Source organism: Salmo salar, chromosome 11 (genome assembly GCF_965601325.2).
Source record: "Salmo salar chromosome 11, fSalSal1, whole genome shotgun sequence".
Taxonomy (NCBI): Eukaryota; Metazoa; Chordata; class Actinopteri; order Salmoniformes; family Salmonidae; genus Salmo; species Salmo salar.
The window spans coordinates 101,620,253-101,641,728 of record NC_138301.1 but is presented as its reverse complement, the minus strand read 5'-3'; the positions used below and the strand labels follow the sequence as shown (position 1 = coordinate 101,641,728).

The window sequence follows — 21,476 nt, the reverse complement described above, 5'->3', positions numbered from 1 at the left end:
TAATGAACATTGTTATGTTTGGAGGTTAAAGGGGAGGCTTGCAAGCCAAAGAACACCATCCCAACCGGGAAGCACGGGGGTGGCAGCATCATGTTGTGGGGGTGCTTTGCTTCAGGAGGGACTGGTGCACTTCACAAAATAGATGGCATCATGAGGCAGGAAAATGATGTGGATATATTGAAGCAACATCTCAAGACATCAGTCAGGAAGTTAAAGCTTGATCGCAAATGGGTCTTCCAAATGGAAAATGACCCCAAGCATACTTCCAAAGTTGTGGCAAAATGGCTTAAGGACAACAAAGTCAAGGTATTGGAGTGGCCATCACAAAGCCCTGACCTCAATCCTATAGAACATTTGTGAGTAGAACTGAAAAGCGTGTGTGAGCAAGGAGGAATACAAGCCTGACTCAGTTACAACAGCTCTGTCAGGAGGAGTGGGCCAAAATTCCCCCAACTTATTGTGGGAAGCTTGTGGAAGGCTTCCCAAAACGTTTGACCCAAGTTAAACAATTTAAAGGCAATGCTACTAAATACTAATTGAGTGTATGTAAACTTCTGACCCACTGGGAATGTGATGAAAGAAATAAAAGCTGAAATAAATCATTCTCTCTACTATTATTCTGACATTTCACATTCTTAAAATAAAGTGGTGATCCTAACTGACCTAAGACAGGGAATTTTTACTAGGATTAAATGTCAGGAATTGTGAAAAACTGAGTTTAAATGTATTTGGCTAAGGTGTTTGTAAACTTCCGGCTTCAACTGTATGTACTGTATAGAACATGGTATTGAGACATCATAATTGGTGGTTATATGATTTGGAGTTACACAACAATAACAACACAGAGGAACATGGCATCACAAATATTAACCTTTAAATTTCTTTATTTTTGATTTCGTCATCAAAATTTTTACAAAACATTTTCTGACAATAATATACTCAAAGAGAAGCCATATTTTGCGTTTGGACCTGGTCTCCACAACACCGCTTTAGGTCTGAGCACAGAAAATAAGAATTGAAACCAAAACAACAACAAACCAACTACAGAATAAACAATGCAGCTCATATTTACATCCCACAGAAATCAATGCCGTCAGTAGGAGATAGATGAGAGGGAAAAGCAGAAACTCACATGGAAATATGATGGGAAAGAACAAGTGATATTGGTGGGAGGGGAGGATGTGGAGAAGCTTGGAGCAAGTAAGGAATTAAAGAATATGATAATATTGCTTTCTGTCAGTTTTACGTCACGTTCACATCTCTACACAGCAAAATTGATTCTATATGAAATTAGTGTTCCTTTTCTTATTCTGTTCACATAAATCCAATTAGTGGTTTAAACATGCTTTGTTAGACCTAAATAGTTTCTATCTCTGACAGAGGTTAATGGTTATGCTTAGAACCCCTATTGTCTTGACCCTGGTTTGTAACCATTGCTTATGCCAAAGGGCAAAGACTTCCAGCTAATGATGTAAGAGCTTCTCCTACTGTCCTGTAAGCCTCAGGTCTCCACATGCTCTGGGCCCTACAGAGGCCCTATAGGGTCTCTATACTGTAACTGTATAATGCCTTAGTTCAGGAGGGAATAGAGAAGATGAGAAGATGACGCAAAGCCACATCTGGCTGGGAATTAATTTTTCAAACGTATTTATCAGGTAATGACTTAGAAGTCATTGAATCTCTGCGGTTGGCTTCAGGTGAACTGGAAGAGGGAATGTGTTGTGTTGATGGCAGGGAGGTGAAGCGCTGCAGAGTCCAGAGCCGTGGTGAGATGTAAGGGCCAGGTTTGAGACAACATAAACTTGGGGTGCACCAGCAGTGATTTAGGAGGATGCAGGTGCCTCATCCAATGTGTTAATGGGGTACTGTACATGTGTACCAAGGTGTTAGGATAGCATCCCCTGGTGTGCATGGGATGCAAAACCTTTGTTTTGACCAAATACAATACAATTCTCTTGTTCTTACACCTTTTCGTCATTTCTGTTCTTTTTTTCCTCCATTTTCTCTATTTCTCGTTCCCCTCCCTCCCTTTCCCCCCATCTCTCTTGCCTCATCCCTCTTTCCCCTAGAGATTTGTATTTAGCCATTCCTCTGAGCATAGACACGGAAATATGAAAGGCTTCCTTGCAATACTTCAGACCTTCATTCACCCTCCCTTCAGCTAAATCAGTTCCCAAAAGGGATTTGAGCCAGAACTCAGAGGGTTGCGGTAGAGGGGGGAACAGATCCCAAAACAAACAAGGCAGAGAAAAAACAAAGCCTGTTGGTGTTGCTGGGCTAGCACAGACGTTCCTGAAGTTCAGCTTAAACTTGCACAAGTTACATGCATCCCCTCTGCTGAAAGCCCCCGTACAGTACGACATTAGAAAAATGGGACAAAAGACAGCATGGTCCTTTTATTCCAATGGCCTTATCAGGGATGTAGATCATGGTAAACCGATGACTTTTTAGTCACTAATTTAATTGTGATCACCATAACTCCATTTAAACTTCTAATTACGTATAATTTTGATCGTTGTTGGACTGCTGTTGAGTGATTACTGTTCAAGGAAACATATTAATGAAGACACTAACTAATGATAATTGGTCTGGAAATGTGTTACCATAATAGAAGAGGGAAGCCTCTCTCTGGAGTATAGCCTCGTCCAACACAAGCATCTCTTTCTGCAATGTGCATAAAGACAGCATGGAGACTGGAGGGCCCATGGGGCTGGAGACATCTACTCTGGAGAGGATGAGCTACAGAGGGGTCAGTGAACAGCTTGCTTGAGAGACACCAAAGTGGCCAGCGTGTGTGTGGAAACACATGCTTGTGGTTCTAGGGCATGTCAGACAGGAAATAGTCTAGCTCTATACTATCTGTTTCTCGTTCAGTGCACACCCTTATATTTGACGTGGTTTGCCCAACCGTCAGCATGCGGACAGAAATAGAACATTATAAAAAAGGTTCACCAAAGGCAGACATGATATCCAGGCCAGGAGATGGCAGGGGGCAGGGGAGGTTTAAAGAGCAAGGCAAGACAAGACATTGCTAGAACTAAGAGTGGGACGTCCCATTTGTAAAGACATTGGCACAACATTTACTACAAGGTCAACTCAAACCAGCACTGTAGTCAGAAACCATTTTGAGTAAACCAACAGTTTGTATGTAATATGTGGGGCATACAGTATCTCAAAACTCTTCTAGATCATGATATAATTATCAGAGCATTATCTGTGTGTTTTTGCTTGGGGGTTGGTAAATTATTAAATGAAACAAAGTTATCATGGCACAACAAAAACCCTTTAAAAAAAACGACTTTAGTAGAAATAACATACTGTATCTCAGGCATACTGAAAACGAGTCATACACGAGAACATGGGGTTGATAAAAGAAAAAATTAATAGTAACAGCGGCCTGAACAGCTGCTACTCTGTTTATTATATATCCTGATTGCCTAGTTACTTTTACTCCTACCCACATGTACATACTGTATTACCTCAACTACCTTGTACCCCTGCACATTGACTCGGTACTGGTACTCATTGTACATGGCCTCATTACAGTTTTTATTGTACTATTATTTTCTGTGTTACTATGTCCTGATTTCCTAGTCACTTTTACATCTACCTGCTTTACATACTGTACTACCTCAATTACCTCAACTACCTCGTACCCCTGCACATTGACTCGGTACTGGTAGTTCTTGTAGCTTCATTATTGTTTTTATTGTGTTACTATTTCCTTTTTTTATTTAGCAAATATTTGTCTGACTTTAAAATTCTGCACTATTGGGAATACGCTTGTAAGCATTTCACTGTAATGCAACCAATACTTTGTGGGGGGGTGCATGTGACCAATAAAATTATATTTATTTGATTTATTTGAAATACTCTACTACAGGCCAGAATTGAATGATATACTATCCCTTTGTACCTTTGACACTTCAAATCTTAATGATATTGCTCCCAAATTCCTTGTCATGTGTGGTTCTGGTAGGGGTGTGACTTTGAGACATTAGTAATAACCTCAGTGATGGACAATGTTTGCAGGAATAGTGACATGCTGGAGGGAGGTGGGAGCAGGTAGAAAAATATTTATAATTAAAACATTGAGAGGAGAGGATATGGTGGGAATCATCATCTCCCTCCCAAAGCCATCTTCTGGACAGACTCCCCCCCCTCACTCCGACTCGTGGATAAGGCTCCTCTTCTGGCCACAAGCAGTTTGTGTTTCAGAAGAAGCAAAATACGTAACTTTTTCCTTTTTAAAGATTCTCTATTTACAAGATAAATAAGTCCCAAAGGATTTTGTCCTTTTGATGTAGTCTTTTTATAGAATTGCTTGACATCATTGATCATCTCAAAAATGTACACTTTTGCTTCCGATCAAGAAACATACAAAAAAGCACACCTCTCGGCCGGCGGTCTCCTGGACCTCCCTTCTCTTTGCCCTCTCAGGCTTTCTCCTTCATGGGGAGCCATGTACATAGGTGGCTTGATGTGCTCCCTCCTCCATTATACAGACCTCAGGGTGTTGAACTTGAGAGATAAAAAAATGACAGCAGTGTGTGTGTTTGATTTGGACATAGGGAGTGAGGGGTGGGGAATGCCTGTTTAAAAGCCACCACAACAAAGGATCCAGTCCATCATCAACTCCATCAATCGACGGTAAAGGATGTCCAATAGTGCTCATGGGTGACAGAGACAGTGTCCACATTCATCTGGTTGGAGTTCAAACACAGTCAGGCACACTTGCTGGCAAAGGGCTGTGTTTTTAACAGGCAATATCCATCCCCAGTGGTAGTCCACCACAGTCAATGAGTTCATCTGGATGTCAAAGACGCATCAACGTGCCAGTCAGTCAGCCCAACAAGCCCCCGTGAGGCACTGGGCTCTTTGTCTGCTGTGTTTCTAAGGGAGTAGAGAGGAGAGGGCAGCACAGGAGCAGTACATCACCAATCCACCAGCATACCTGCCGCTTACCTCACAAACAGGCCAGTTGCAAGAAAATCAAGCATTGTTTTTAGAAATGAAATATATAAAATGGTTAGTTAGGCCTTTACAGGTGGTAAGAGATTCAACCTTTAGTTGACCCCCTCGAAGGACCTACCTACCTCCTTGTTCATTGCTTTGCCCAATTTGATCAAATTGAGCATTGCAAAGCATCAGCATTTAAAATACCTTAATTCTGCCCGAACACTTCACATCCAGCAATTCCATTTAAAAGTATTTAATGAAATAGATATACATCTCATGAATTAGTCAGACCATAGATAGTATAATCTGGTGGGCCAACTCGAGCCAGCTGCCAAATCTTGACACCCCATTGCACATGCTTCCTACATTTTCAATCGGACTCCATAAAATTGTCTTTTCGTAATGATAACTGAGTAGGCTCTCTCAACCATTTACAGACATTTGACTCGGCAGCCTCTGTAGATTATTATGTGTTTTGGTTGTACATACTGTATGCAGATGGCAGACGTACATTTATAAAAAGGTAAACCATCTAATGCATGTATTTAATGTGTACCAGTTATGTTTTCAGAAACAAAAAGTATAAACAAATGCTATTATTGTACATAAAATAATACATCTTTGGTACGACATGAGCACATGAATAAAACTCAGACCTTGACCTCCATAGTTGAACATACTGACAATACAGTATGGAAACAATACAATAATCTACTTGTTTTCTCTCACGACAACATTCTTCTTTTTTAAGAATTTACTCATTTTAATGAAATAATGATTTCCATGGCATTATGACCCCTGACTGGCAATTTTCATGGGAAAAAGAGCGAGCCTTTGAGTTCTGGTAAACATTTTGTTTCATGATGTTGCTCTCTTTCTTTTCTTGTCCTCCAGACATATTGTTTATTGCACATTCCTTTCTCACTCCTAACACAGCATGAGAGAACTGCCATGATCCATTCCTTGGAACAGGCACCATATAGCAGAGCTATAACCATATAGCAGAGCTATAACCAAATCGATGCTTTAACGTGTCATGCACGTTGCATCACGTTTCTATTTCCCAGAAGCCAAGACGAGGGGAGTAGCAGGTCCACTTTGAAGTGTTTGGAAAAAGAAAAAGAGATAATAGCAGAACTCCCAGGATGCATCAGCCTTCATAATGGTCACATTCCAGTTGCCAGATGCCAATGGCCTCTTTTTAAATTGATAATTTTTGTTCTCGTCTTTTTACCTCTGCCGCCTTGTGGCCATCCCATGCCAATGTGCCGAAAAAGGCCCCACAGAACCCCCTTGCTCCCTTGCCCTCTATTCAAGAGTCATGGTGGATCTGTGGCATCCCCCCCACCTCAAACGACAGACTCTCGCTCCAGTTGTTAGCGTCCAAAGGTGAGCGTGGTGGTGCGCTCTTGGAGAGGGAAGGGGCCACCGGGGACCTGGGACGGGGCTCTGAGGATAGAGGGCGGTGAGCGGGGCCCGGCCCCCACTGTGGCAGCAGAGGGCACAGCGGGCAGCGATACAGTCTGTATGGTGGTTCTCTCACGTGGCCCCGGCTCCTCCAGGCCCTGCGGGGGACCCTCATAGCCCATGTTGAGCCGCAGGGGCTGATGGGCCTGGCAGTAGTCCACGATAGGCTGCTCGTACCGGTAATACGCCAGCGTGCCCATCTGGTGCGGGACCTGTGTAGAGGAGGGAGGGAGGGTGACAGGGAATGAGAGTGGGAGAGAGAATGTGTGTGAGTAATTAAGGGAATTTATATGTAGGTGGGAGAGGGAGAGGAGGGGGAGAAAAAAAAGAGAAATATACATTAGAGATGTCAATCTCAATCTGTTGATTGCTCTGATAAGCCCTCTAGATACCAACTAGCAGATGGGAACAAATAATCATCAATAATTAAAATAATATCTGCAATTAAAACAAATGTTTTTGTCAAACAGTGATTATTTTGTCGGAAAACAACAACAATGTGTATCAACTGCCTAAATGTGATGTTAAAATGTACCCACTAATCCAACCATTACCACTGGGCTGTCATCTCAGTGCCAGGTCCATGGATATGTATGCAGTAAGACAACAGAGGTATTTTTACCCAACGTGAGCGTACGCCTGTCTTGTCATACAGTATGAACTCCACTTGCCAGTGACTCATAATGCATACTCAAATTGCACAATGCACTACAACATGCTCATTCACATGTTCAAATATGCGTGCAGCCGTGCACGTATATAAATGTGTCCATATACTAGCATAAAGGGAGGATCAGGTAAACTGAAGCAGAGTTACATAGAGTCTAGACAACCACGATGAGACTAAATCACCCACCCACCCTCCCACCCACCCACCCACCCACCCACCCACCCACCCACACACACACACCACTTTTCCAAACAAACAGATGAGCGACTTCCAGGCGTTTTCCCCAACTCACTGCCTGAGTTCATTGCCTTAACAAAGACCAATTAGCGAAGGGTGAAAGGGGCCCAGAAAAAAGTGGGGAGAGATGGCAGTCGTCGGGAATGAAGTGCTTGACAGGGGTGACAGACAATCAGATCTTACAATGGCGCTCGTGATAAGAAAAAAAGAAAAAAAGAACAACAAATAGGAGACCAAGAAAGAAAACAGGGAGAGATAAATAATGACAAGGGTGCTGTCTGGGTGGATGATGGGAACTGGGCACGGCTCATAAATTCAGCCCTCCTATAGGCTACGTTCTCTAGTCTGTTGGCTGACAGAGCAAAAACGAAACAAGGCTCCACTTTGGGTACTCGAGATTCAAGGTCTATGTAAGAGTAGAATTCATGGACCCAGTCAGCGGAGTAAGATCAGTCGTTCAGACAGAAGACTTGCCACAAGCGGAATAACCCCTATGTCTAGAAGAACAATCCATATGTAACCTTGAGCAAGGTTAAAGAGAACATACACTACATAAAATATAGTCCTGCTGAGCTAAGTTAATATGGTTGCTAAGGAGTGAGGTGTTATGGGTTCCCATTCCTGGCTAGGCTGTAAAGTATCAATACACTGACCTGACTGGGAACATATTGGGCTATGTCAATAAATACAGCTAACAAACAAACACTGTACACACTACCGAAAAAGTATGATAAAGATAGTCTTTGAGGTTACATTGCAAATATCAGACCTCTTTTCACAAATGTGTCCCTCTCCCTTATAATAGACCCCCCCCCTCTCTCAAATGGACTCCATTAAGCTAGACCTGTATTCATTACATTATTGGCACTCAGCGGATTACTCCCCTCTCTCTCTGTTGCGCCCCCCGCCCTTCCCCCTGACCCCTCTGCTACCCACATCTCCCTGCTTGCCCAGGTCTTACGAATTAATTAACGGATATTAACTCCTAACCGTTTCAGCGGATTCTGTCCTAGTGCTGGGGCATTAATCTGGCCCGTGTGCTGGGAAAGTGTGTGTGTAGGAATGTGTGTGTGTGAGATAGAGAGAGTGAGAGAGAGAGAGAGAGAGAGAGAGAGAGAATGTTAACACACACCTGGAGGTCTAGCAGCATATCCACAGTAGTCTCTGGCCTCAGCGTTTTGTGATTGAATTGTCTGCTCAGAGAGGTGGACCTTAATAGAATTAGGTGTAAATCTCAGACTGATACATTTGGTGTGATGAACCAGATTAATAGGCTTACATTGTTATTTTTGTCTGTTTCTAAGGAGGTAAAAAAATCCCCATTAATTGATATTCAAGATTTGTCAGAAATATATTTTCACTGTAGCAACATTATGTTCTTACCCTGTACATAATCCCACAGAGATATAGCTATGAGGAGCTGCCAGTGCCCAACGCAATAAATCCCCAGTCACACACACTCCATAAATGCAGTTTCACTGAGTTTCTCTGCAGCTGGGACGTGGTGTTTCTTTTCTGGGAAATGTTTCCCCTTGGCTTTAGGAAACTTGGACCAGTTTGACAAAAAACTTCACTTTGTCCTCTCAGCTCTGCCTCGTCAGTCTGTCTGGGCACTAGGATACTGTAGCAAAGGGGAGAGGAGGAGAGCGCACCCACACTCATACATGTGCAATGTGACCTTATGTTTCCAGTTAGTCTCTCAGGAAGCAGGAGGTGAGAGGCATTCAGGGCTCTGTGCTGTGGAGAACAGAAACACACTGTCATTTGCAACTGCTAAAAAAACAATACAGTGTGGAAATACATTACCATAATGTATTTAAACGGGATTTATATATTTAATGCAATGTTATTCACTTGTCATGAAAATAGTTAAGCATTGTGTCCCAGAGTGCTGTTTTGATACAGTACTTATACTGCCATGTGTGTTTCACTTTGTTAGTCCGTGAGTCTTCATATTGCATGTTGTCCTTTCCTAGCGTGCATGCGTAGTCGGCACAGAAGTTGTACTGGGGGCATCTATCACATGGAGCACACCAGACAGGCTTTCAGCCCAGAGAAAACACACAGAACTGTCTGAGGGGGAGTTTAGCCAAACATCATCAGATTTACAAAAACAAAGCATGGCCCCAGAGGGAAGCGAACCATGTACCATCTTAATTTGACCCGAAAATAATCCTGCAGCCGGAGGATTTGAATATCTGAAAAAATATTTTGAATCTCTGTCAGGGGTCAGCTAGAAGTAGCGTTTGTATACAATTCAGTAACAACATTTTTATTTAACCTTTATTTAACTAGGAAGGTCAGTTATTTTTTGTTAGTGAAAATTGTAATTTTTTTGTACATTTTGTAAATCATCCAAACTATTGCGTGAAAAAATATCATATGTAAATCTGAAATGTCGTAGACTACAAATTGCAAGACATCACATTGGCGTCATATGGTAACAGAATGTGTAATTTACCCTATTAAACACAAAAATAATGTATCAAGTGAGAATTAGGGAGATCTGATGTAAAAAAAAATAATAAATAAAGGAAATTCTTGCCTTCTTCGCCCATATTTTATAAAAGAATTTGCACAAAAAGTAGTGTGTACAGTAGTTCTAATAGTTAGCTACACCGTGACATGGCAAGAAAGTAATTAACTACTGAAAATCAAATAAAATTTTATTAGTCACATGCGCCAAATAAAACAGGTGTAGACCTTACAGTGAACTGCTTACTTACAAGCCCCTAACCAACAATGCAGTTAATAAAAAAATACGGATAAGAATAAGAGATAAAAGTAACAAGTAATTAAAGAGCAGCAGTAAAATAACAATAGCAAGACTATATACAGGTGGTTACCGATACAGAGTCAATGTGCGGGGGCACCGGTTAGTTGAGGTAGTATGTACATGTAGGTAGAGTTATTAAAGTGACTATGCATAGACGACAACAGAGAATAGCAGTGGTGTAAAGAGGGGGTGGGGGGGAGGCACTGCAAATAGTCTGTGTAGCCATTTTACTAATGTTCAAGAGTCTTAGGGCTTGGGGGTAGAAGCTGTTTAGAAACCTCTTGGACCTAGACTTGGCGCTCTAGTACCTATTGCTGTGCGGTAGCAGAGAGAACAGTCTATGACTAGGGTAGTTAGAGTCTGACAATTTTTAGGGCCTTCTTCTGACACCGCCTGATAAAGAGGTCCTGGATGGCAGGAAGCTTGGCCCCAGCGATGTACTGGGGCATTTGCACTACCCTCTGTAGTACCTTGCGGTCGGAGGCCGAGCAGTTGCCATACCAGGCAGTGATGCAACCAGTCAGGATACTCTCAATGGTGCAGCTGTAGAAACTTTTGAGGATCTGAGGACCCATGTGTCATGACGTTGGCCTGTGGGTAAGGTTTATGACCCCCCATAAATACCTTTCTTCCTTCCCCTCTCTGACTCTACTGAAGGACTCTCGAATAGCCTTTGTTAAACATAGAGAGTCTGGGAACATCAAAAAAGTGGGGGGAAAGGAACCATATTTCGGTAATAGAACCAGTTGGAAATATGCGTTGGTATTTAATGAGTATGGATGTCAGTTCGGTTGTCATCTGAGACATTATGACGGATGACAGGAGGACATAAACTGTATCTGGGAAAGTCTACACATTCTAGTTATCAGATTCACATGGTATTGTGCAATTGAAATGTTTGATATTGAAACTGTTTGTTAGAAGATTAAATGTAATTTTAGCTTCCAAATGAGAGAATTGGGTTTTCATAAGGTTAGAGGCCTGCTCAATCAGTGGCCCGCCCCTGTGAAGAGACATGGGTTATAAACTATGAAACACACCCTTCTCCCCCTCCACTATAAGCCCTTGACGAAAATGTAACCTTCTGTTCCGGGTACGTGAGGTCTGCAGCCTCTGCGTTATAAAGGACTAACATGTCAAGTACAGAACTAAGCCAACCTCAGCGTGAGCTTTGGTTGTGAATGGTATGAACTTTGAACTCTTATTCACAAGAGAAGTGATACCTCCTAGCCGTTGAGTTAGCAGGGGCCACTGTAAATGTGGGCTAGAAAAGGACGGACAACGTATCCAGTCTAACACACAACGAAGACACTACAACGTATCCAATTTACCACCAGAGACATTCTTCCGAGGACAGGAAGATCTCTGTTGGCCAACATGGCCAGCATCTACGACCAACCTACCGAAGCGCAGCTCAGAGTAAATATTTATTGCATTTTCCTTTTCAAAATGGGCAGCAATTTAAAATGCATTAGATACTGTATTTGCGATAGCACAGCTTCTCACTTTGTTCCTCAATCTTCCCGCTCTTTCATTCAAGCCCAACCCCCTCTCTTTGTGTAACAAGCCTCATACAGGTTCCGTCCACCAGGGACGTTTTCTGTATGACATAATTTGTATTCTATGTAATTTTGTGTGATTAGTTAGGTATTTGGTAAATAAATAATTAAACCCAATTTTGTATTGCTGATTCAACTTGTTAGCCAGGGTTCGTGAAGATAACCAATAATTTACAACTTTCAGATGAGACTGAATAAGGTGACGATTAATATTGACTGCTATTGATGTAAAATATTCCTAGGTCTTTCAGAGTTTATTCAAACGATAACAGCTCTATAAACACTCTTTCGTGGTGCCCCGACTTTCTAGTTAATTACATTTACATGATTAGCTCAATCAGGTAATATTAATTACAGAGAAAGGATTTTATAGAATAGCATGTCATATCACTTAATCCGGCATAGCCAAAGACACGACACATGCCAAATCTTTTCAGTCTCCTGAGGGGGAATAGGTTTTGTCGTTCCCTCTTGACAACTGTCTTGGTGTGCTTGGACAATGTTAGTTTGTTGGTGATGTGGACACCAAGGAACTTGAAGCTCTCAACCTGCTCCACTGCAGCTCGGTCCTCTTTTTCCTGTTATCCACAATCATCTCCTTTGTCTTGATCATGTTAAGGGAGAGGTTGTTGTCCTGGCACCAGACGGCCTGGTCTCGGACTTCCTCCCTACAGGCTGTCTCGTTGTTGTCGATGATCAGGCCTACCACTGTTGTGTCAACGGCAAATTTAATGATGGTGTTGGAGTCGTGCCGCCATCAGTGAATAGGAAGTACAGGAAGGGACTGAGCACGCACCCCTGAGGGGCCCCTGTGTCGAGGATTAGCGTGGCGAATGTGTTGTTACCTACCCTTACCACCTGGTGATAGCCCGTCAGGAAGTCCAGGATCCAATTGCAGAGGAAGGTGTTTAGTCCCAGGTCCTTAGCTTAGTGATGAGCTTTGAGGGCACTATGGTGTTGAAAGCTAAGCTATAGGTAATGAATAGCATTCTCACATAGGTGTTCCTTTTGTCCAGGTGGGAAAGGGCAGTGTGGAATGGATCTGTTGGGGCAGTATGCAAATTGGAGTGCGTCTATGGTTTCTGGAATGATGGTGTTGATGTGAGCCATGACCAGCCTTTCAAAGCACTTCATTGCTACAGACGTGAGTGCTACGGGTCGGTAGTCATTTTGGCAGGTTACCTTGGTGTTCTTGGGCACAGGGACTATGGTGGTCTGCTTAAAACATGTTGGTATTACAGACTCGGACAGGGAGAGGTTCAAAATGTCAGTGAAGACACATACCAGTTGATCAGCGCATGCTCGCAGTACACGTTCTGGTAATCCATCTGGCCCTGCAGCCTTGTGAATGTTGGCCTGTTTAAAGGTCGTACTCACATCGGGTGCGGAGAGCGTGATCACACAATCTTCCAGAACAGCTGGTGCTCTCATGCATGTTTCAGTGTTATTTGCCTCAAAGAGAGTACAGAAGTAGTTTAGCTCATATTTTAGGCTTGTGTCACTGGGCAGCTCTCGGCTGTGCTTCCTTTTATTACATTTTACATTTTAGTCATTTAGCAGACGCTCTTATCTAGAGCGAATTACAGTAGTGAATGTATACATTTCATTTCATGCATTTTTTTTGTACTATATATGGTCTGTAATGGTTTGCAAGCCCTGCCCCATCCGACAAGCGTCAGAGCCGGTGTAGTACGATTCGATCTTAGTCCTGTTTTGAGGCTTTACCTGTTTGAGGGTTTGTTGGAGGGCATAGCGGGATTTCTTATAAGCTTATAAGTCCCACTCCTTGAAAGCGGCAGCTCTACCATTTAGCTCAGTGCGGATGCTGCCTTTAATCCATGGCTTCTGGTTGGGGTATGTACGTACGGTCACTATGGAGACGACGTCATTGATGCACTTACTGATGAAGCCAATGACTGATGTGGTGTACTCCTCAATGCCATCGGAGGAATCCCGGAACATATTCCAGTCTGTGCTAGAAAAACAGTCCTGTAGATTAGCTTCTGCTTCCTCCGACCTTTTTTATTGATCTAGTCACTGGTGCTTCCTGCTTTAATTTTTGCTTGTAAGCAGGTCAGATTTGCCAAATGGAGGGTGAGGGAGAGCTTTGTATGCATCTCTGTGTGTGGAATATAGGTGGTCCAGAGTTCTTTTTCCTCTGGTTGCACATTTAACATGCTGATAGAAATTTGGTTAAACAGATTTAAATTTTCCTGCATTAAAGTCCCCAGCTACTAGAAGCGCCACCTCTGGGTGAGCGTTTCCTTGTTTGCTTATGGCAGAATACAGCTCATTCAATGTAAACAGCTACAAAGAATAGATGAAAACTCTCTCGGTAGGTAGTGTGGTCTACAGCTTATCATGAGATACTCTACCTCAGGCGAGCAATAGCTCGAGACTTCCTTAGATATCATGCACCTGCTGTTGTTTACAAAAATATGTAGACCGCCGCCCCTCGTCTTACCAGATGCCGCTGTTCTATCCTGCCGGTACGTCGTATAACCAGCCAGCTGTATGTTGATATTGTCGTCGTTCAGCTACGACTCCGTGAAGCATAAGATTTGACCGTTTTTAATGTCCCGTTGGTAGTTTAATCTTCCGGGTAACTTGTCGATTTTATTCTCCAAAGATTGCACGTTTGCCAGCAGAATGGAGGAAAGTGGGGGTTTATTCGATCGCCTACGAATTCTCAGAAGACAGCCTGACCTTCAGCCCCTCTTTCTCCGCCTCCTCTTCGTGCAGATCAAGGGGATTGGGTCCTGTTCCTGAGGAAGCAGTATATCCTTTGCGTCGGGCTCGTCAGAGTCGTGAAAGGAGAAAAAGGATTCTGCTAATCCGTGGTGAGTAATCGCAGTCCTGATGTCTAGAAGTTATTTTCGGTCATAAGAGACGGTAACGGCAACATTATGTACAAAATAAATTAAAAAGTTACAAACAACACAAATAAACGAACAAAAAAACAGAATCGGCCTGGGGCAAGTAAAACGTCTGCTTTCTTCTCTGGCACCATTTTAACATTACCTAGATTAGAATTACCTAGATTCGATTTTAGTTAAACTACCACCAAGCTACTGCAAAATGTAGTTAATTTACTAGTTGAGCTACATGTAGTTCACTACTCCCCAACACTGACAACAAAGATGACTTCAAATGTTGGCATCAAAATGAAAGTACAGTAGGCCGATGCTACTGTAGCCGGCGCACAATTTAGCAATGGAAATCTTACCCACTGTAAGGGCCATCCACACCAAAGACCGTAACTATATTGACAGATTATACATAGCCTAACTATAAAACGTGGACGAGCATCCACACTGTCAGTCAACTGATGGCCCAAATCAGCTCATCAACTCAGTCAGGGAAACACAATCTGTAGCCTATTATCGGTTCCCACACCTTCCATTATGTGACAATGGATAGGCTAATTGGGTAGCCTACAGAATGTAGCCTATTGGAATATAATCAAATAACACATGGACTGCCGCCCCTTGTCTTACCAGATGCAGAGAAAGCTAAAGTAACTGAGCTAAACAACTATCGCCCCGTAGCACTCACTTCCGTCATCATGAAGTGCTTTGAGAGACTAGTCAAGGATCATATCACCTCCACCCTACCTGACACCCTAGACCCACTCCAATTTTCTTACTGCCCCAATAGGTCTACAGACGACGCAATCACACTGCACACTGCCCTAACCCATCTGGACAAGAGGAATACCTATGTAAGAATGCTGTTCATCGACTACAGCTCAAGCATTCCGTTTCAATAGAAATAAAGTATTTCCCTGTTTACCACGGCAAATTTACTGTGGCAATTTTCCAAACACTTTGTATTAATTAAAACAAATTCTGGTGTAGCCAACTTTTTCCTATTTATGTTATCCATTAAATACAACGGTTTTCAAAATAGCAGTGTCTGGTATGGTAATTTCTTATTAAGATCGGGGGAAACTATCGCTAGATTGTCCATATTTTAAATGTTTAACTAAATCGAGTCAATTGGGGGCATTATGTTATTTGTGCCAGAAGGGCGTGGGCTGGAATCGAACCGCATTCGGAAAGTATTCAGACCCCTTGACATTTTCCCCCATTCTTTTACAACCTTTTACAACCTTATCCCTCTTGAATATACACACACTACCCCATAATGACAAAGAAAAAATGGTTTTTAGAAGTTTTTGCAAATGTAAAAATAAAAAACTGAAATATCACATTTACATACGTTTTCAGACCCTTTACTCAAAAACTTTGTTGAAGCACCTTTGACAGTAATGACAGCGTTGAGTCTTTTTGGGTATTTGGGGAGTTTCTCCCATTTTTCTCTGCAGATCCTCTCAATATCTGTCAGGTTGGATGGGGAGAATCGCTGAACAGCTATTTTCAGGTCTCTCCAGAGTTTTTCGATCGGGTTCCAAGTCCGGGCTCTGGCTGGGCCACTCAAGGACATTCAGAGACTTGTCCTGAAGCCACTCCTGCATTGTCTTGGCTGTGTGCTTAGGGTCGTTGTCCTGTTGGAAGGTGAACCTTCGCCCCCAGTCTGAGGTCCTTAGCGCTCTGGAGCAGGTTTTCATCAAGGATCTCTCTGTACATTTCTCCGTTCAGCTTTCCCTCGATCCTGACCGGTCTCCCTGATGCGGAAAAACATCCCCACAGCATGATGCTGCCACCACCAAGCTTCACCGTATGGAATGGTGCCAGGTTTCCTCCAGACATGACGCTTGGCATTCACCTCCCTGACCAAGGCCCTTCTCACCCGATTGCCCTGTTTGGTGGGGTGTCCAGCTATAGGAAGAGTCTTGGTGGTTCCAAACTTCTTCCATTTAAGAATGAAGGAGGCCACTGTGTTCTTGGCGACCTTCAATGCTGCAGACATTTTTTGGTACCCTTCCTCAGATCTGTGCCTCGACACAATCCTGTCTCGGAGCTCTACGGACAATTCCTTCAACCTCATGGCTTTGTTTTTGCTCTGACATGCACTGTCAGCTATGGGACCTTATATAGACAGGTGTGTGCCTTTCAAAATCATGTCCAATCAATTGAATTTACCACAGGTGGACTCCAATCAAGTTGTAGAAACATTTCAAGGATGATCAATGGAAGCATTTGCAACAATTAAAAAAAAATGGTTTTCAATTTTGTTCAATTTGATTACAGCCAACCTGATTAGAATGATTCACCTTCCTGGTTTTAAGTGACAACATCTGTGGCGCGCTGGCAATGCAACTTCTGGAGATGTGTGAATGAGTGCTATCTGATCTGTAAGATGGTTCCGATTATGTTCATAAAACAAAGGCCTATTTGGGAGCAGTATAACAGTTCTATTTGTATAGGATCTTTTTCCAGCTACTGTGAAATGTATGGATGTGCATAAAAAACTCTCCATAGCCTGCATTGTTTTAATATTATATGCCCACTGGGAGAAATGATGGTGCCTGAAAATGTGACATAGCCTATTTGTAGTTTCATTTTGATTAGAATTTTATTTGAATTATTCCTTCTCTTTTTATGCCTTATCAATAATTAATGTAATCTTGCTTACTGACAATGTTTGGCATGTCCATGCTCAGCCATAATGCAATTTACAGTTGGCTAGCCCCTATATCAGCGCGAAGGCTATTGAACCCATGCAATTACTTAGAACAATGTGGACAGCAAATGTGTTTAAGTTAAAGGTATTTAGCAAAGATAGGTCTATATTTTGTTATTTCGTTTCTGTAAGCTATTTAACAAACTATAACGGACTAACATTGGAATTGGAGTTAATTCCAAGGCAATACATAAAAGGCCGTAAATACACAACTTGAAGCAACCACATATTTTGCCAAGGAGAACGTTCTGATTCAAGCCTCGACACACCCACAACTTGTTTATTCATCAAAACCCAACCCTTCAATACAAACCCCAGCAAGTGCGCCGATAATAGAGATAGTGAAAATACAAAAAATATTTCTGACACATCCCTGAACCTAGATTAGATTCAACTTTGTCATTGAACAAGTACAGTACAACGAAATGCAGTTAGCATCTGACCAGAAGTGCACATAAAAAAGTTCAAAAAATGTACAAGTGAAACAATTAAGCACAATGTATGTTATTAAATGGGAAGTATAAATGTTCAGTGAAGGCAAATTGAAAGTGCAATGAGGCAAGCAACTGAAATGCAGGAATACAGCAATGAAGTTACCGAGGTAGACATGTACATGTTCAACTGAATAATGTCCTTAATCAGACTTTGCAAAGCAATATCAGAGTCCAGTAGTACCGTGAAGAGTGCATAGAGAGTAATGCAACAAGGTCCCTGAGAGGCAGTACTAAGCGGAGGGCAGGTGGATATGGCTAGTGCCGTGTCACAGAGTTCAGCTGGAAAGAAACTGTTCTTGAGCCTGCTAGTGCAGGAACGTAGAGACCTGTACCGGCCTGCCTGATGGTAGCAGGACAGTTTGTGGCATGGATGTGAAGTGTCCCTGATGATGTCGCACGCCCTACGCAGTCACCGCTTGCGCTGGAGGTCTACAATGGCAGGGAGCTGGTCACCAGTGATGTGCTGGGCGGTTTTCACCAACCGTTGCAGGGCCTTCCGGTCGGCCACGGAGCATCCACCAAACCACACTGTGGCGCAGTTTGTCAGAATGCTCTCGACCGTGCAGGGGTAAAAGTTCACTAGGATCTTAGACACCCAGGAATTTTAATCTGGGCACACGCTCCACCTCAATGCCATCGATGAGAACTGGGGCGTGGCTGCAGCTTTTAGACTTCCTGTAATCCACAATGAGCTCCTTGGTTTTCTTTGCATTGAGGGCCAGGTTGTTGTCAGCGCACCATGCAGCCAGATGCTTGACCTCCTCCCTGATAGGCTGACTCGTCATTGTCACTGATCAGGCCTACCACCGTGGTGTCGTTTGTGAACTTGACGATGGTGTTGGAACCGTGTATAGGAATGCAGTCGTAGGTGAAGAGGGAGTACAGGAGGGGGCTCAGCACGCAGCCCTGTGGCACACCGGTGTTCAGGTTCAGGGTTGAGGAGGTGAAGTTGTCTAACCTGACAGACTGGGGTCTGTTGGTTAGGAAGTCCAAAATCCAGTTACAGAGAGAGGGGCTGATCACTAGGTCATGGAGTTTGGGCCAATGACAGGCCTGGGCCAATGACAGGTTGAAAATGTCAGTGAAGACCTCGGCCAGCTGCCCAGCACATGCTCTGAGCACACGACCGGGGACGTCATCAAGACCAGCAGCCTTGCGTGCATTCACCCTGCTCAGTGCAGACAACACATCTGTGATGGATAGTCTGAGGGGGAAGTCAGCTTTGATGGCTGGATCTTTGTTGTCCCTATCGAAGCGAGCATAGAACCTGTTTAACTCGTCGGTGATGGAGACATTGTTGGCTGTGGGGGCAGGGTTTTTTGGGTGGTAGTCTGTGATGGCTTGGATGCCCTGCCACATGCATTGAGGGTCGGAGTTGTTGTTGAAGTGCTCCTCAATCCTCAGCCATCTTGATGCCCTTTTTCAGGTTGGCCCTGGATGAGCTGAAGGCTTCCATATCGCCAGATCTGAATGCAGTGTTGCGTGCCTTTAGTAGTAGTTGGACCTCTCTGTTCATCCAAGGCTTCTGGTTGGGGAAGGTCTTTATTAATTTATGGGTGGTGACATTGTTGATGTAGATGTTGATGTAATCCAGAACGGAAGAAGCATATGTTTGAATGTCCTTATGGGAGTCAAGGGTGGCCTGAGGGGCAAACAATCTCCAGTCTGTGTGTTGAAACTGGTGCTGTAGTAATGAGTCTGACCCCTCTGGCCACACTTTGACTGTCCTCACTGATGGTTTCACATGTTTAATGAGGAGTAAATACTTGGGGAGTAGGACCAGTGAAAGGTGATCAGACTGTCCCATGTGGGGGAGGGGAATGGCTTTGTAAGCCTGTTTGTATACACGTGGTCTAGTGTATTGTCTCCTCTAATAGCAACCTGCAGTTCTTTCATTGCTGGTTTAGCATTAGCATCCGGAGGTATGTAGCCTGCAGTAACAACAATGGATGTAAGCTCCAGAGGCAAGTAGAAAGGCCTGCACCTAATCATCAGGTACCCCAGATTGGTTGAGCAGTGACTCCCGGTTATGTTACTGTCTGTACACCATGCTTTGTTTACATAAATGCACAGACCAACTCCTCAGATCTTACCAAAGTCCTCTGCCGGACGATCAGCCCTGAAGAAGTCGCGCCCCTCTAGCCCAATAGCGTTGTCGGGTATGCTGTTGTTTAGACACGTTTCCGTGAAAATCATGACGCTGCAATCCATAATCCTTTTTTGTGAGATGATTGTTAGTCGTATTTCGTCCATTTTGTTCGTCAGTGACCGGACGTTAGCAAGGAAAAGGCTAGGTAGTGGAAGATGATGTGGGGTTAGCTTTTGCCTAGCTCAGAGGCCACCCCGCTTCCCTCGCCTTTGTTTACGATCTCGACACTGCTTCTGGGCACTTCCTCTCTGCGATGTTTCGGTCTCCCGGGGCGTCTTCGCGATCTCCAGTGGAGTTGTAAGTTGTCAAAAACTCTCTTTGTGCGTTGTGTTCCAATATCAAGGAGTTCTTGTCGGCTATATAAAGTGTACGTCAGGCTGTACTGAGTGAATAAACCAAGAACTATTAAGTAAATTACAGCTAATTCGCAAAATCTGGGTAGACGCCGAGCCTCGCGCTGTACACACGCCGCCATGATGTACCTATAGCGCTACCTTAGATTTACCATTGTGTTAGGTTTCTCTAAACAAGTGTTTCTCTAAACAAGCTGCTACCCTCCCGCTAATTCCTTAATGACCGCCCCTCCCTTTATGTGCACTGCAGTGTTGATTACAGGTCTCTGACACCCCACGGATAACTCTGCCTCACTCCACTCTACATAGACACACACACAAGTACACACACATGCTCCTCGCACGTGTGCACTCACATACGCACAATTTTAAAAAATGAGAGCGCTGCCCCCTTCACGCGCCAGCCCACCGTTGGCTTATCACTCTGCTCCCACACTGTACAGACACCAGAGGAGGTTCTACAGACAGACAGCAAATGGGACGTGAAATGTTACTCAATGCTCAACACTAGTTCTCCTGTACTGCCTGCCCAAGTCTCTTTCCTGTACTGCATGCCTAAGTATTTTTCTTACACTTTCAACACAGTGCATAATTACCAGTGCTAATGATTTCTCTGCTGAGTTTCTACAGCTGCATTGAGAAAAGGTAATTCTAAGATGGAAAACAACTCTAACCTATCTCTCGCAGTCTGACAGGTTCTAGCTGTCTCACACCTTGCTGCTGTTAAGGAATATAAAACCTTTGCTTTCCTGTACTCAGAGTGGGAATAAGAGATTGTGTTGTAACATTTCATTTGCTGCTCTCTCAGTCCACAGTTCCCTGCATCATTCAAGGACAAATCTCTGTCCGCACTGACATGACATAGGTGTCATAGGGGTCGAAGACCTTAGATATATTAATCAGGGAATCTGTGCATAAACTCCTTTATGTTTTTTTTTTATTCAATAGGAGAGCTTAGTGTATTTGCTCATTCAAGGTCATCACCAAGCATCCCTCATGAATAAGGCAGTGGATGGGGCTTATTCAGTTAACTCAAACAAAGTGAATGAGAATGACCATAAAAAGACAACAGGGTGTCTTTGTGGGTACTCTACTTCATATGGCTTTCATTTAGTTGAAGTTAGCATGGTAGTGATGCGTAGTTCCAGAATATTTTTTTTCATGATTCCTTTTTCTGAGTGACTTCTCAATTTTAGTTGTTTGTTTGACTTGCTGGCCGCAATTAG

The 21,476-nt window shown here is 43.3% G+C and overlaps 1 protein-coding gene across 1 annotated transcript in view; it reads right to left on the bottom strand.

Moving 5' to 3' along the window:
- Positions 1 to 866: 866 nt before the first annotated feature.
- The window catches only part of LOC106563218 (leucine-rich repeat transmembrane neuronal protein 4), a 160,163-nt gene continuing 139,553 nt past the window's right edge, over positions 867 to 21,476 (bottom strand). The window contains exon 3 of the mRNA XM_014128576.3: positions 867 to 6,638. Coding sequence (XP_013984051.1) covers positions 6,336 to 6,638 — 303 coding nt within the window. The 3' untranslated portion in view covers positions 867 to 6,335. The remainder of the gene's footprint in view (positions 6,639 to 21,476) is intronic.